This window comes from Zootoca vivipara, chromosome 12 (genome assembly GCF_965207765.1).
Source record: "Zootoca vivipara chromosome 12, rZooViv2.hap1.1, whole genome shotgun sequence".
NCBI classification, from domain to species: domain Eukaryota; kingdom Metazoa; phylum Chordata; class Lepidosauria; order Squamata; family Lacertidae; genus Zootoca; species Zootoca vivipara.
Genome location: NC_142595.1, coordinates 14,977,269 through 14,994,822, shown reverse-complemented (window position 1 = coordinate 14,994,822; position 17,554 = coordinate 14,977,269). Strand labels below are relative to the sequence as shown.

Sequence of the window (17,554 nt, the reverse complement as noted above, 5' to 3'; positions counted from 1 at the left end):
CTTAGGTTCTAATAGTCGTTTATGATTTTCCCAGGTTTTTCATAAAGATTTCTTAATTATGTGACTATTAAATCCTTTATGTACTTTAACTTTCCCATTCACTAAATAGGCATGCCAATTGAATTTATTATCAAAGCCCTCTAAATCTAGCAATTCATGATTTTCCAAAATAATCCAGTCTTTTAGCCATTAAAAACTTGCTGCATCATGGTACAGTTTAAGATTTGGTAACGCCAGCCCCCCTCTTTCTTTTGAATCCGTTAACAATTTGTATTTTATCCTAGCTGTCTTATTATTCCATATGAATTTTGTGAGGTCCTTCTTCCATTGTTTAAAGATGTTGTTCCCTGTTCCCAGTATCGATAACATTTGGAACAGGAAAAGCATTCTTGGTAAAATATTCATTTTTATTGTTGCTATTCTGCCTAATAATGTCAAATTTAATTTATTCCAATTGTCCAGATCATTTTTACCTCTTTCCATACTTTTACATAATTGTCCTTTACCAAATTGTTTGTGTTATTTGTAATGCATATCCCCAGATATTTGGTTTTTTTAACCACTTCCAGTCCTCCTCTCTCTTGCAATTGTCCAATTTCTTCTTTCGACAGATTTTTAGTTATAAAATTTGTTTTTTGCATATTTATATCAAACCCTGCTACTTCACCAAATTCTTTAATTTTTTCCAGAGCCCTCGGGATGCTTTCAATTGGGTCCTCCACAGTGACTATGACGTCATCCACGAATGCTTTTACTTTGTGAACATCCTTTCCCATTTTTATACCTTTTACCGTAACTTTTTCCCTCAAGTTTTTTAATAAGAATTCCAAACACAAAATAAATAATAACGGGGACAAAGGGCAGCCTTGCCTCGTACCTCTTTGTATTTGTATCTCTTCTGTTATTTTATTATTTAGAATTAATTTTGCTCTCTGTACGTTGTAAATCGCCCCTATTCCTCTTGAAATCCTCTTTCCAAAACCCAAATTTATAATACAACTCTTCAAGAACGTCCACGAGATTTTATCGAAAGCTTTCTCAGCATCGAGCATTAAAAATGCTGCTTTTTTGTTAATCTTCTTGCTTAAATACTCTATTATATCTATAATATTCCTGATGCTTTTTCTCATTCACTTTCTAATTAATTGCTCTCTGATATTCTGGTCAGGCCTCAGAATAATAACGTAGCATTTGGGAGCAAAGATGGAACCAAGTAAACCAGCACTGGAGGCCAAGATGGAGAAGATCTCCACAGCCACCATGTATTTCCCCTTGGTGCTCAGGTAGACTGGAACAAAGGAGACCCAAACACTACAAAACATGAACATGCTGAAGGTGATGAATTTGGCCTCATTAAAGCTCTCCGGCAGTTTCCTGGCAAAAAATGCCACTACAAAGCTGACAATGGCCAAAAATCCCATGTAGCCCAGGACACAGTAAAATAGGGCAACTGATCCTTCATTACAGCCTAGAATGATTTCTCTCATCACAGAGTGCATGTCGGAATCAGGGAATGGGGGAGAAGTTCCTAACCACACAGTGCAAATGCCCACTTGGATAAGGGAACAAGAAATCACAATGGAGCTTGCCAGTCTTTTCCCCACCCACTTCCTCATTCTGGATCCTGGTTTGGTGGCCACAAAGGCCAGAACCACAGTGATGGTTTTGGCCAACAGACAAGAAACAGTCACTGTGAAAACAAGGCCAAAAGCCATTTGTCGGAGCAGGCAGCTCACTCTTTCTGGAGGGCTAAGGAAGATCAATGGGCAGAGAAAGCAGAGCAGGAGGAAAGTGAGGAGAGTGTAGGTGAGGTCCCGATTGTTTGCTCTGACAATGGGTGTGTCCCGATGTTTGATGAAGATTACTAGAACCAAAATGGTAATCAGAGAGAAAAAGAGAGAAATAAACACTATGCTCAACCCAAGTGGTTCTTCATAAGTCAGGAAGCTTATTATCTTTGGAATGCATTGTGTTTTGTCCTTGTTTGGATAGTGATCTTCTGAGCATCCAACACAGTCAATCATGTCTGAGGTAAAAATATAAAAAAAGGAAAAGATCAGATCAGATGCAGATGCAGATTCATCATGTGTTAAATAGCAACTACAAATTCTGCCAATATGAAACTCTTAGGATGAAATCGGAAGTATCCCAGGTATGCCTCTAAATACCATTTGCTGGAAATCACAGGTGGGCAGAGTGATGTTGTGCTCATGGCCAACTTGTGGGGTTGCCACAGGCATCTGGTTGGCCACTTTGTGAACAGCATGCTATCAACAACAACAACAACAACAACAACAACAACATCAAATTTCTATACCACTTTATATTTTAAAGGAAAAAAATCTAAGTGGTTTGCAACCTCCTTTAAAACATCAGGTAAAACAATCCAGAACAAAACATTACTGAAGAAAGTTCAATATAAAGTATACATTCAAAGCAACATAATTAACAGGAAACCAAAATACATATTATCTTAAGATTTCAAAATGACCGCTCCCCACATCAAATGGGGGGGGCGCCTTTTGCGTGGTTGTGCGCAGCCCCCCCCCCAATCCCATGCGTCTCCCCGCAGTACAGCCTGGATTCGCCCTCCCCAGGCTGGACACCTGGAGGTAGCCGCCTACCTCTGCCAGTTACCCAATCCCAGCTGGGGAGGCGTTGCCAGGAGAGAGTTGGCCAGGTAAGGGGAGGGATCGCCCAGCCCACACAATAGTGGGCGGAACCCACCTGAGAGTTCTCAGTCAGCTTCAAAGCTTCTCCCACCCTGCCCTCCCTCAGTTAAGCCTTCTTTTGCAGGTTAAGCTCTTCTTCACAGGTACGTGGGCGCTGCTAAGTTATGGTCGCTGTTAGAGGCCGGAAAGGAATTTTCCTGCAGTGGCAGGTTTTGCCTTCCCCATAGCAAAACATCGCAACTTCAGCAGTTTCAGGCCATGGGCAGAATCCTTTAGTCTATCTTCCTAAATGGGGGACGTGGGATGTGAAGTCATGACCCTCGCCCCCCCCGTGGCAGCGATCCCAGGGTTCCCCGTTAAAGGGGTTGTTTTGAGGGGAGGCATTGGCCATACACCATTAGGTTATCATTGCTCTCCCTTGCAATGACGGCAAAATGTGGGGTGGGCTGTCTGCTTGAACAGACATTCTCCAGAGCCAGCCCAATCCCCACACGTTCTGGATAACCCTGATGTTCCTCAGATCCCCGGCCAGGGATTGGGAGGGATAAATGCCCAATACCTAAGCCAAGGTCTCCCTACATCTGAAGTTTTAATAAAGTTGTGGCCAAATTTTAATCCCATAACAGGTTGTCTTGAGTCATTATTCCACTCGGGTGTTGCCCGGGGTTGCGGGGTCTCCGCCTGTCCGCACAATAAAATATTAGAAAGGAGGTCAACTACAGAATGCACATTTAACACAGCAAAGTTAAAGGAAACATTACTAAAAGAAGTCACATAAAATGCACATTTAAAACAGCATAATTAGCAAGGGAATAAAATATTATCATAAGCATAGAACAGTGTTTCTCAACCTTTTTTGGGCCAAGGCACACTTGTTCCATGAAAAAAATCACGAGGCACACCACCATTTAAAAAGTTAAAAACTTTAACTCTGTGCTGCCCTATATTGACTATATAATTATGACTGTAAGAAACACTTGCCAATTGCTGTGTTGGTTGCAATCTCCTGTAATAAGGCTTCACAAGCCGCTGATTTCTCTGCCAGCACAATCCTTTGCTCAGCAAGTTTCAGGTTGAGCTCATCCAGCCAGCTTCTTTAAGTTTGTCTAAAACCACCCTCCCGTGGTGGTGGCTGTTGAGAGCTGCGCTCGCACCGCGTCGTGACCCGGCCGGCTTCATTTCCGGCGGGTCAGTGTAGTTTATTGGCGGCCGCCAGGCACGTGACAATGCAAATCGCCCTTCTCGTCGCCGCACGTCGCGGCACACCAGCCAGCGTCTCGCGGCACACTAGTGTGCCGCGGAACAGTGGTTGAGAAACGCTGGCATAGAAGTCTTCCAGGACTCATAGCCAAGATGGTGACTAAATGGGCCACTGGCCTCACTCAACAGTCTCGTCTTATGTTCTTAAAACTGCATACAAAAATTGGTTTAATGGAGGGGGGAATTACACTGACAAATGCTGACAAATATTCAAGAGAATAGTTTAAAAAATATATTCACAAGTTGCTATAGAAATGTGGAGAATTGAATTTAAGACTGGAAAAAATTATAGCCTTTATTTAAATAATAAATAAAAATAATGATAAATAAATATCAGGTACTTTTGACTTCTTCCACTACATCCAATATGACAAATGTTTGGAAAGTATATATCTTGTGTCACTTACCCTTCTGGGGTGATATCTTGTCTTGCGGACATGGAGCACAGTCATAGCAGCAGAATTTCCCTCCCTCCTTCTTTTTCTTGTGGGATCCAGGAGGACAACTGGGGTTACATACAGATAAAGGTGGAACCTGCCCATTGGAGTAAACACATAAACAATTTCGCACAACCATTCACTTCAGTTTCTTTTTAGGCAGAATTCGGAAGATGTGAAACTACTCATTCGAAACTCAGGATCAAATGACTCATTCCTAGTCTCCTTTTTTAGCATGCTTACAATGTCCATCTTTTTGTGTGAAACAGTGACGCAGCCAAAATAAAATACCATGCGTTGCTAGATAAGCAAAGTGTTAAGACACATGGAGTCTTCCTGTAAATGCATGGAGAGAGCACTCAGTGGGGTCATGTTCCTTGCTTTCCCTGGTGGGAAAAGTAATGATAGGAAAATAATCCTTACTACTACTTCCTTCCTGCTCAGAGCTCAGTCTCTTTCTATGCTATGTAGCCGATGAGAAAGAATGCTAGTTCTGTGCTCTCCTGAGCACAGACTCCAGATTCTGGCTGTCTTGTTTTTCAATTGCTGCTTACTGCTCAATCAAGTATGAAGCTTTATGTAGGCGAACAATAATTTTATTCTTCCATTTCAGACTTCTGTGCTTATTTTGTTTCAAGGAATAACAAAGGGAAGATCCAGTCTGCTGGAGCATCCTGGATAATTCCTAGCAAGGTTAAGCAACCTTTGCATAGCTGCTAAGTACCCTGTTTCCCCCGGAAAACCCCCGTTTTTACTTACCTTTTCCCGGTGGTCCCCCGTATCACTTCATCTCCCGTTTTTCTCCGTTATTTTCTCCTGCCGGCGGCCTCCCCCCCCCCTGATTTGCCCTTCTATGGGCACAAAAAATGGCCGCCGGCGGCTTCAAAATTAGTTTTCACGCATGACCAGAAGTGCATCGACGCAACTTCCGGTGTCACCCCACCCATCTATGGGCACCAAAAATGGCCACCGCCGCCACCGGAAGTTGCGTCGATGCACTTCCGGTCATGCGTAGAAGCTACTTTTGAAGCTGGCGGCGGTTATTTTTGGTGTCCATAGAAGGGCAAAGCGACACCGGAAGTTACATTGATGCAACTTCCGGTGTCACACGGCTGCCGGTCCCGGATTCTGCAGTCCGGGACTTGGAAGGTAAGACCTTTGTCCCAGATGTTATCCCATTTTATGTTGCAAAGGTATGGTAAATTTCAAACTCTGCTAACTGGAAACTAAACTCACACGAGTGAGTAAGAGGAAGGATAATTATAATAAATAATATCCTATCCTACCCTCCAAATCTGCCAAACACTTTTGAGCCGCTTCAAACATTCAGAGAGTCAGGGCTTGTCCACACTTCCTCTTCTCCTGCTGCTTTCCCCTGGAATATTTATTTATTTATTTATTTACTCAGTCAGTCATTCCCTGCCCATCTGGCTGGGCTTCCCCAGCCACTCTGGGGGGCTCCCAACAGAATATTAAAAACATGATAAAAGATCAAACATTAAAAGCTTCCCTAAACAGGGCTGCCTTCAGATGTCTTCTAAAAGTCAGATAGTTGTTTATTTCCTTGACATCTGATAGGAGGGCATTCCACCGGGCGGGCGCAACTACCGAGAAGGCCCTCTGCCTGGTTCCCTGTAACATCTCTTCTCGCAGTGTGGGAACCGCCAGAAGGCCCTTGGAGCTGGATCTCAGTTTCCGGGGCTGAACGATGGGGGTGGAGATGCTCCTTCAGGTATACTGGGGCGAGGCCGTTTAGGGCTTTAAAGATCAGCACCAAAACCTGCTCTATTGCTGAATTGGAGCAAACATCAATTAGGTTTCCCACCAATTGATGCTTGCTCCAGTTCAGTGATAAATAGTGTGTTTTGCTGAAAAAAGCAGAGCAAATGGGAAACATCTCAGACCCGTTCCTGGAAAGTATGGGTCAAGCAGAAAATGTCTTGGGCCCGTGCTTTTTAGACACGGGAAAAGTGAAATGTGAATGAGCTCTAAGCATGAAGGCTGAAATTGGAGAGCGGGGGTCAAGAGTTTGTATTCACTAGCCTTGCCCCCAATGTCCTCATACATGCTGAGTGTGCCTGTTCCAGCTCTGCTCTTTCTGTGCTGAGTGAGAACATCTGAATGGCCAAATATGTGTAGAAACCTCATTGAGATTTGGAACCGTATGTTATTAACATGGCTCCGAATTGTGACCACCACCACCACCCCAGCTCACATCCTGTCTTGACTCCCTCCTATAGAGAACGTTGGGCTAACCATCCACTCACCTGAGCTATCCACTCACCTGAGCTATAAAATGCACAAAATTCATTACTTTCTGTTAAAAAAACACGCTGAAGCCAACTGGCTTAATAATAATAAAAAATGTGAACTATAGGTACCCCGTTTTCCCTGGGAAACCCCCGTTTTTACTTACCTTTTCCCGGTGGTCCCCCATATCACTTCGTCTCCCGTTTTTCTCCGTTATTTTCTCCTGCCGGCGGCCATTTTTTTTCTTTCCAATTTGCCCTTCTATGGGCACCAAAAATAGCCACCGCCGGCTTCAAAAGTCGCATCTACACATGTCCGGAAGTGCATAGGCGCAACTTCCGGTGTCGGCGGTGGCCATTTTTTCTGCCCATAGATGGGCGGAGCGACACCGGAAGTTGCGTCGACGCACTTCCTGACATGTGTACAAGCGACTTTCGAAGCTGGCGATGGCCATTTTTGGTGCCCATAGAAGGGCAAAGCGACACCGGAAGTTACGTCGATGCAACTTCCGGTGTCACACAGCTGCCGGTCCCAGATTCTGCAGTCTGGGACTTGGAAGGTAAGACTATAGGTTACAAGTTCCACACATGCTTCAAAGATGTACCACACTTTGTTTGGAACACACTGGGCTAATGATCTAAAGTATACTATACTATAATATAGTGTTTTCCAGTATATTGTGGGTGTGGAAATTATGCCGTACCTGGGAAAAGTTCCTGTGCCACACTATTTTGTCATCATCAATGGAAAATTCCTGACCTGGGGCAGCCTCCAGATCCACTCTTCCAACCTTGACTCTCACGAAGGAGTTATTTGGAAAAGTGATCATGCTGGTCATATCAAATCCAGCTTCTACTTCCCTGTTCTCACCAAAAGAAACTGTTTCTCCAGCACTGTTGTTAAATGAGACCCTCTTAAGGAAGGGGTGAAGCTGCACTGAAAGAAAAGCAGAAAGAATTAAATTATTATTAGAATCATATATTTGGAAAGGGCCCAAGGGTCATCGAGTCCAACCCCCTGCAATGCAGGAATCTCAGCTAAAGCATCCATGGCAGGTGGACATCCAGCCTCTGCTTAATACATCTTTTAAATAAGAGTAAATAAATGGTCCTGTAGAATAGGAAACAATTACAAGGCTAAGAGTCAGAAGCTTTTAGTTAAGACACAATAGCTCCCAAAGTCCGAATAAAAGCTTACATTCCTGAACAAATACTCTAGCACTACTGTGGTTTTAAAATTTGCTGCAAGCCTCCCAGTCAAATGGGCAGCACATTTCATGTTGTTGTTGTTGTTGTTGTTGTTGTTGTTGTTGTTGTTGTTGTTGTTGTTGTCTTAATATATTGCACTACAGAAAAAAACCACACACAGACAAACACACACACAGACAAACACACACATACAGGAATGGAACAGACACGAACATGTCGATTGCGTAGGGAAAGAATGAGCGAAAAAGGAAAGCAATTCCAGAATAAATGATTAGTTTGGAAGCTGATTTGGAATCTATGAATCTGATTTGGAATCTATGAAGAAAATGCATCAGAGCTAAAATGAGAATTTGTAGCACTGAATAAGGAAGGGAATCAGAAAGGAGTTGACTAACAAAAGTGCTGGATCATAATCAACAATGATTTCCAGAGCGTGTTTTACACACTGCTGGGTGTCATTTTACTGCTCATGTCAAACAAATTGTACCTCATCAAAGGCATTACCTGCCAAGACTGCAGCTTCTGAAGCTCCTGCATCCCTCCTTCCTCCACTCCCCTGTATTTGGTCCTGGACAAGAACATGACATGTAAAGCATGTGCTGTGGCATAGGCAGCATTATAGAGACTGTAGCTGTGGCCAGACATGGTCATCTCAAAACCAGATGAAGGGAGATCCTCCAGCTTCTCCTCTCCAGTGCAAGCTTCACTGGCCGCCTCCTCTGTATTAAAACCTGGAAATGAACAGAAAAATACCTCTTCCCAGAACTCCTTGAGAAAGCCATTTCCATTTGCCTCAAAAGGATTTTGGACCTGAAGAACGCTTTTGAATCCTTGTACCTCATTTGAATGAACTGCAAAGGAGAGGGAACCGTGGAAGACTTCCATGTCCCATGTTATTTGGAAGGTCAACGCTGTGAAATCCAGCTGCGCTGTCAGAATCCACACTTTACCTTCCGGTGTCTTTTTCACATCTCCCATTTCACCTAGTGCTACCATGGTTCGAAAGTCAAGCATGGACTTTGTTTCTCCATAGACAATGACAACCTTGGCTTTACTTTCCATAATCACCTGGTAGATTCGGGTCCAGTGGTGATGCATGTGAAAATACTCGTCAAAATGTCTAGTTTTCTGAGTCCTCTCTGAGAAGGCCAGGCAAATGCCTTTCTGGGAAAGCAGATGTTGGAGGGTCTGCGTAAATCTTTCTCCACTCTCATTATCTCCAGCAAGCAACCCAACCCACGTCCAACCAAAATGCAGAAGTAACTCAACAATCCCACTGTACTGATGGGCTTCATTAGGCACCATCCTATAGCTGGAAGTGGATTGGCTTTGACCAGGATCTTCTGGAGCAAAGGAACCATAAGTGAGCTAAAAGGAAAGAAAGGGGCATGTTCCTTAACTAGTAAAAGAAATCTGGTATGTGCATCTGTAGTTGCAGTGACAGCAATAAGGCTGGGGATTATGATTTTTTTATTCACTTCACATGGAAAGGCAGATCTAACTAATTTACATTTCCCAAAGAATATGTAAACTTAAACGCAGCTATCCTTTGAAATTCACACTTCTCCAAAATTTGCAATGCATTGCGGACCCACTCACAGCACACACACCCCAGGTGAAAACCAAGGCAACCTCAGGAATAAACAAACCAGACAGGACCACATTCTGGGCATAGCTGTCAAGTTTTCCCTTTTCTCGCGAGGAAGCCTATTCAGCATAAGGGAATTTCCCTTAAAAAAAGGGAGAACTTGACAGCTATGATTCTGGGATTATCCTTTCACACCAGTCACACATTTCTCCCAGCTGTAAAAAAAAAAAACCTTTCGAGGAGAAAAGATAATAATGGTGAAACAGTTGTGACATCCCCAAGTCAGTATCTTACCTGGGGAATCTTGTAGATGTCCAAGATGGTTGCCATGTCGAGGGAGGTATCAAAGTCAAGGCCTCCAATGACTGCCATCAGATTTTTCTGGAGGTCACACCTGTAGTTGGGTACATGTGTGGAGGGAAGGCCCAGGGTGGCCTGGTAAGTCACCCTTCGATTGAAGTAACTGTCATAGATGTGGAATCCCAATGTAATATTAGGCAAGATCTTGGGGTTCTCATTTATCTCCTTGACAGCAAACACCAAGGCCAGGAGGTGTTGGTAGTTCTTTGGCACAACACTGCAATGAGAATGTTATGGTACAAACCTCCTCAGGGATACACTATGCTTCGTGAGAGTATTTCCACACTATTCTGCTCCTCCTCCAAGAATATCTGCTGAGTAGGATGGCACCCTTTACCCATCAAAATAATATTGATAACCTGGGAAACTTGAAGGGAAATATTGCCTTCACTGCCACCACCATAGGGAGACAGCTCCTTCAGTCCCATTGTGTAGAAGCACAAGTTTGGATGTTTGTGCTTCTTTAATCTTCATATTTCAAAGTCTGTGGAACTCTGAGCCACAAGAAGTCTTAAATGTGACCCTTTTTCGCTGCCTCCCATTTCCCTAAGAATTCTTTCTTTTTTAAAAAAAATATCTATTTATTAAATTTTCCAGTACAAATCACATCAAATCGCATCCAAATTATTTATACAATTCCAAATTAAAAAAAACAAAAACATTCCAATTATGCCTAATTATTATAATAATTTTTTATATATGGACCCCCCCATGCCTCAGACATCGGAGCTTCCCTGGTCGATTTCCCTAAGAATTCTTTCAAGCCTCCCAGAAGTTTGGCATGGCAGACTTGGGCATTTCTCCTAACTGATAGTGAAATCCCAAAACAGAAAACACAAACAGACATATGCAAAACCTTTCTCAACAGATACAGCTTTTTTATTGGTTCAAAGCAGTACTGAAATGAAGAAAAATGGGTAGACTACCTTAAGCGAAACAAGGCACCTGGTTTCGACTACGGCTACCTACCTGTACCTTAAGTGAGTCGTTCTCAACCTTCTCAAGCTAGCAGCATTATCAGGCTGGCTGTGCCAATTTCTCCTAGCCTCAGGCTTTTAGTTTTCTACCTCAATGGAGAGGTGAGCTTTTAAGACTCCTCACCTTGAACAATTCTGAGGCGCAGTTCAATGTTTAATAATAATAATAATAATAATAATAATAATAATAATAATAATAATAATAATTTATTATTTATACCCCGCCCATCTGGCCGGGTTCCCCCAGCCACTCTGGGCGGCTTCCAACAAAACAGAAATTCTAAAATACAGAAATCCATTCAAAACAGAGAAGGGCCCCACATCTCATCTACAATGTATTATCCCATTCACTCACTCTTAAATCAAGAAAGGTCAGTGAGTTGTCCTCAGGGTATAGAGCTGAGGAAGGGGAAAGATTCTTCAGGTGAGAGCTGGGAATTTTGTGTGTTATTGTGATTATTATTGGTGTTATTCTTAATGTTCCGTATCTCTCTTCTTCTTCCTCTTCCTCTTCCTCTATCTTTTCTTTTTCTTTGTCTTTTTGATTCTATTTGTTCAAGATAGCATTTTACTATATTGTGAAAACTTTAATATTTAGGGGTGGGGGAAATTAAGTCAAGGTGACACCATTGTAGACGTGCTGAAGCCAGGGCACACGGAAATGCCATTTACCTTCCCGCCACAGCGCTACCTATTTATCTACTTGCACTGGCGTGCTTTCGAACTGCTAGGTTGGTGGGAGCTGGGACAGAGCAACGGGAGCTCACTCCATCGCAGGGATTCGAACCGCTGACCTTCTGATAGGCAAGCCCAAGAGGCTCAGTGGTTTAGACCTCAGTGCCACCCGCGTCCCTCTAATATGTCTAATCCTCTTTTAAAACCATCCATTTTTTTTGCCCATCACTACATCTCATGGGAACAAATTCCATTGTTTTGCTATATGCTGTGTGAGCAACGTTCTTTTGTCTTTCCTGAATCTACCATTATTCTACAGAGGATGACCCAAGTTCTAGTATTATCAGAGATAGATCCACTTTCTCCACACGAGGCATACTTTTCAACAGCTTTCTCCTGGCCCCCTTATTTGCCTTTTTGTCTGAACACTTTTGCCTGTCTGTTTTCCATCTCCCTCGCTACCATGCTTTACTCCTTTGTTTTGCAGATGTCTTTCCCACCTCTGCCTGAAAGTAATCCCTCTGAAATCCCTGGGACTTGCTTCTGAGTGAACCATGGATGGGATTGGGAAATGAGTCAGAATCCTATGGCTACTTGATGTACAGAGTCCTTACAAGAGATTAGGGAGTTGGTGGGTAGTTAAGATTCCACGGAAGTCTTCTTTGTTCAGAGCAACAAAGATGTGAGAAGCAAGAGCACCGATGAGGAGGTCCCCAGGCTGGTAGTATTCATGTGGGATCCTGAGCAGATAATTGAGAGTACAACTAGAGGTGTGTTGGCACACCGTATGTGGCAAAAGGAAGAGAATGGACACAATAAACACCAGCATACTGAGGCAAATGTGTTTTTTTCCCCTTTCTAGTCAGACTCCCTTAATCTCACTTATGTCAGATCATCTACAACAGAACTCTTCAATAAAGTTTACAACTCTCCCAGAGAAAAGTGGGAACCCAGCCTCTACCTCTCCCTTCCTTGAAATGGCAGGAAGGGGGTTTTTTTTATATACCCATCTTTAGACTTTGGCTGGTATTCTCTAGAAATCTATGGGGATCTTATCCACAGTCATGACAGTGTAATAATTATAGATGCGGTAATAACTAGGTGCCTTTGTTGCCAACAAGATCCGAAGAATGGAGGAAAACATATTTGTGATGTTTCATCAAAAGCCATTTGGGTCGCTTCATGGGGGCCACAAAAGTACGCACAGAGTAAACTACAAGGAGTAAGGAAAGATCAAAATAAAATAAAAATCCTTCAGTAGCACCTTAAAGACCAACTAAGTTTTTATTTTGGTATGAGATTTCGTGCGCATGCACACTTCTTCAGATACACTGAAACAGAAGTAACCAGACCCTTATGTATATTCAGAGGGGGGAGGTGATGGGAATGGGTGATGGGCTGATAGGAGTGGTAAACATGATCAAGCTTTCTTTGGCACCTCAGCCCTTGCTTCCCCCCCCCCTGCAAGACCAATTGCAGTCATTAACAGTCGTTAACAGTCATCAACAGGCTTACCACTCCTATCAGCCCATCACCCATTCCCATCACCCTCCCTCTGAATATACATAAGGGTCTGGCTCTTCTGTTTCAGTGTATCTGACGAAGTGTGCATGCACACGAAAGCTCATACCAAAATAAAAACTTAGTTGGTCTTTAAGGTGCTACTGAAGGAATTTTTTTTATTTTGCTTCGACTCAGACCAACACGGCTACCTACCTGTAAGGAAAGATCAGTCAGTCAGTCTGCTTTTAAAGCAGAAATGCTTATTCAAAGTTACGATATAAATAAGATAAATAAATTAAAAATCTGAAAGACTACCAGAGACGGAAGGATCTGTCCATTTCAGTTCACTTGGTTTCTCATACAGTGGTACCTCGGTTTATGAACACAATTGGTTCCGGAAGTCTGTTCATAAACTGAAGCGTTCATAAACTGAAGCGAACTTTCCCATTGAAAGTAATGGAAAGTGAATTAATCCGTTCCAGACGGTCCGCGGAGTAAGCGTTCATAAACTGAAGCAAACTTTCCCATTGAAAGTAATGGAAAGTGGATTAATCCGTTCCAGACGGGTCCGCGGAGTACTTAAACTGAAGCGTTCATAAACTGAAGCATGGGTGTAATTGGTTCCGGAAGTCTGTTCATAAACTGAAGCGTTCATAAACTGAAGCAAACTTTCCCATTGAAAGTAATGGAAAATGAATTAATCCGTTCCAGATGGGTCCGCGGCGTTCATAAACCGAAAATTCATAAACCGAGGTGTTCATAAACCGAGGTTCCACTGTATTTCGCATCTTAAATTCAGTTCTCCACATTTTTGTAGCGATCTACCATTTTTATTTTTAAAAAATCATGATTCCCCCCCCATCATTTTAGTGTGAACTTCTGATAAATGTGGGATGTGAGCACCCAGAATGCATATTTAAAGGGTTGACTGCAAAAGCTGTAGAACTCTGTGATGCCATAAACTCTGTAGCAGTTACTTTCAGTTGGAACACTTATGGAAGTTGGCGAACAGTCTTAACAATTAGAACAGCAGGTATGAACTGTTGTGCTGTTGTCTGCCTCAGAGTATTAATCAATCTGCATAGCTGCCAAGTACCCCGTTTTCCCCGGGAAACCCCCGTTTTTACTTACCTTTTTCCGGTGGTCCCCCATATAACTTCGTCTCCCGTTTTTCTCCGTTATTTTCTCCTGCCGGCGGCCATTTTTTTCTTTCCGATTTGCCCTTCTATGGGCACCAAAAATGGCCACCGCCGGCTTCAAAAGTCGCATCTACGCATGTCCAGAAGTGCATAAACACGACTTCCGGTGTCGGTGGTGGCCATTTTTGGTGCCCATAGATGGGCAGAGCAACACCGGAAGTTGCGTCAACGCACTTCCTGACATGTGTACAAGCGACTTTCGAAGCCGGCGGCGGCCATTTTTGGTGCCCATAGAAGGGCAAAGCGACACCGGAAGTTACGTCGACGCAACTTCCAGTGTCACACGGCTGCCGGTCCCGGATTCTGCAGTCCGGGACTTGGAAGGTAAGAATCTGTAAATGTTAATCAGTCTTGGATACAAATCTATGTAAGATGTTTTAGCAATTTAAGTATCACCAACCTGCATTGTATATTTAATCTGCAACTGCAAGCACACTAAGTAAAAGTTATTTGTTCTTTAAACTTTAATATAGGCTGTCTTGGGAAAAGAGAACTACCGTATTTTTCCATGTATAAGATGCCCCCGTGTATAAGCCGTCCCCTACTTTTGGGGACCCCAAATTAAGAAAATCTTGCCCAGAGTTGTTGAGCTTTTTTGGAGGGGATGCCCCAAAAATCACTCATTCCACACTGCCAATCACACACGACGCAGAATAAAACAAGTGTCTGCCCACTTGCAGCCAGAAACAGCCAATCGCACACACAATTGCTGCAGCAGCAGCCAATCCTAAGCAGCCCTTGCAGCAACCACCAATCACCCACCCAATCGCCCGTCCTGTATATGCACTGTCTGTGTATAAGACGTCCCCTGATTTTTAACCTTATTTTTGAGTAAAAAAACCCCTCATCTTATACACGGAAAAGTACGGTAATTAAAGGTCAAATGACTCAGGAACGTATTGCGCGAACTCTGCAAATAGAAACTAGAGACTAATTCCCACAATAAACTCATTTTTGCATGCAGTTTGGACTAATATACACAGTTTTTCAAGCAATTTCTCGTAATATTATGGCTTTAATATGTTATTTTCACTTGCAGTCATCTTTATGAACGTCCCCCCCCCCCATCTACGCATTTTTGTAAACATGGTGTGGTTGGGGAATGGAATTGCAGATTTACATTAAGTGTGAATTTTGAAAGTTTGCTCTGTTTCAGTTCCCATATTGTTTTAGGCAATGCCAATATGATAGATTGTGAATAGAATTTCTCCCCATCCCTATTGACCGCCAATGTATAGATTGTTAACATAATACCATAATAGGGACATGGGTGGTGCTGTGGGTTAAACCACAGAGCCTAGGGCTTGCCAATCAGGGGGTCGGCGGTTCGAATCCCCGCAACGGGGTGAGCTCCCGTTGCTCTGTACCAGCTCCTGGCAACCTAGCAGCTCAAAAGCACGTCAAAGTGCAAGTAGATAAATAGGTAGCGCTACAGCGGGAAGGTAAACAGCGTTTCCGTGCGCTGCTCTGGTTCACCAGAACTACAACTTAACGAACTGTCTAATCACGCCAGTTCTGCCCTCCTAACAAAAGTCCTGGCTATGCCCGTGCATCAGTGCATGGAACATGAATACAACATAAATATTGTTGTGATTTAACAAATTATTCTGTGTATTTAGAGAAGGAAATTCCATGGCGATTACAAATATTCTGAACACTTGGTGGATCAAACCAAAGTGCTGATCTTAATTCCTTTGATTTCTTATCATCCCTACACCATATGATGAGATATATTATAAGAATAAAATATAGTAAAATAAGGTATCTTATTGATAGCATTTTCATGTAACTCCTACAATGTCTTTATGCTGTCATAGTGACCTGGCCTCATGACTGAGGAAAAGGATTTGGAAATAGAACAAACATTTGTGAACGTCATGTTGTGACGTGGGGTTTGTGATTTCAGCTCTCTTGACATAACATGCTGGAGACAGTTCTCTAGTAACAGCTCTTTATTAAAGTGAACAAGACTGACTCTGAGGGCAGGAAGGCTACATTTATAGGGACAGGGAACTAGCTAGAAAGGGATACATTTTGGAGGGAACAATATCAGGCAATCACAGTGCTGCCTTTTGGAGGGAACCAATAAGACAGAGGATCCAAATACAGCAGCTTAAATGAACCAATAGTAGCTGTACCCTCTGGAACCAAAAGGCAGTTACTTTATCCTAATGCAATACAGACAACAATAATACAGATATAAAATCCTTTGACTCAATACACAACACCCCTCCCCCCCTAGTGAGCACAGCAGACGTAATCCCTCAGGTACTGTGGGGTCCTACAACTTCTACTTGATCTCCTGACAACAGGTGTTGCAGGTTCTGGATTGGGTGTTACCTGTGGTGGAGGGGCTGCTATAGGGGTTTCGTCAGGAACAGATGGAGTCCCAGACATCTCAGGGTCCCCTACCTGTACCTCGTCATCCTGAGGACTAGCAGACCCTGGTTCATTTGCTGAAGCCCCTGGTGACTGCACCTCTGGGCCATCTTCACTCTGGTCTCGCAGCTGTGCGTCATTAGCCAGGGATGAATTATCTGACTCCTCCCTGCTGAGCGCCCTGCGCCTCAGCTGATCTATATGTCTCTTCCAAACTTGCCCATTTTCCAAGGTCACATAATATGACACAGGTCCACTAGCCCGGGTGATCACACCGGCCACCCACCGCGGACCTCGTGAATAGTTCCTCACCCAGACCAGATCTTCAGGGGCGAGATACCTTGTTGTGTCAGTCTCAGCCTGGGGGGTTGCTCTTGAATTACGGTTTGGCATTTTATCTGGGTGGACATAATCCAGCACCGTTACCAGTCTTCTACCTAAGAGCAGCTCGGCTGGCGACTTGCCCGTCGCAGTACACGGCTTCGCATGCTGCAAAAATAACATTCGTGCAATCCGAGCCGACCACTTACCCTCCATTAAGCGCGCAATGGATTCTTTGGCTGTTCTTACCATGCGCTCAGCCTGCCCATTGGAGGATGGGTGAAAGGGCGCAGATGTGACCCCTCTTATGAAGTTATCAGCCAAGAATGCCCTGAATTCTTGGGATACAAAAGCTGCCCCATTATCTGATACAATGGTCTCAGGTAACCCGTGGGTTGCAAACAGCTGCCTCAACACCTTGATTACGGCAGCTGATGCCATACTAGGGACCATCGCCACCTCTAACCATTTGGAATATGCATCGACGATAACCAAAAAGACCTTCCCTTGGAATGGCCCAGCAAAATCTATGTGCAGCCGGCTCCAGGGAGTCCTGGACTGCTCCCACCAGTGGACTGGTGCTCTGGCCACTTCTGGCCGCACCTCTTGGCATGCCTTGCATGTTCGTACCCATTGTTCTATGTTCTGGTCCATTCCAGGCCACCACACATAACATCGGGCTAGCGACTTCATCCTGACCATTCCCGGGTGTACCATGTGAAGCG

General features: G+C 43.6%; 1 protein-coding gene across 1 annotated transcript; it reads right to left on the bottom strand.

The window, feature by feature from the left end:
• Nucleotides 1–1,130: 1,130 nt before the first annotated feature.
• On the bottom strand, nucleotides 1,131–17,045 carry LOC118094586 (vomeronasal type-2 receptor 26-like). The gene is made up of 7 exons (XM_088655805.1): nucleotides 17,039–17,045; nucleotides 12,042–12,285; nucleotides 9,710–9,992; nucleotides 8,332–9,195; nucleotides 7,323–7,550; nucleotides 4,340–4,466; nucleotides 1,131–2,026 (listed from the first exon to the last, which is right to left on the bottom strand). The coding sequence occupies exons 1-7, from the start codon at nucleotides 17,043–17,045 to the stop codon at nucleotides 1,131–1,133; spliced, it is 2,649 nt and encodes an 882-aa protein (XP_088511931.1).
• Between the last annotated feature and the right edge of the window lie 509 nt (nucleotides 17,046–17,554).

Bases quoted from the DNA above. Each gene is read 5' to 3' on its own strand.
- LOC118094586 (XM_088655805.1), bottom strand. The intron at 9,196-9,709 runs GTAAGATACTGA...CTTTCCTTTTAG, and splicing joins ACATCTACAAGATTCCCCAG to CTCACTTATGGTTCCTTTGC. The intron at 4,467-7,322 runs GTACGGCATAAT...TCCAATGGGCAG, and splicing joins GGCACAGGAACTTTTCCCAG to GTTCCACCTTTATCTGTATG.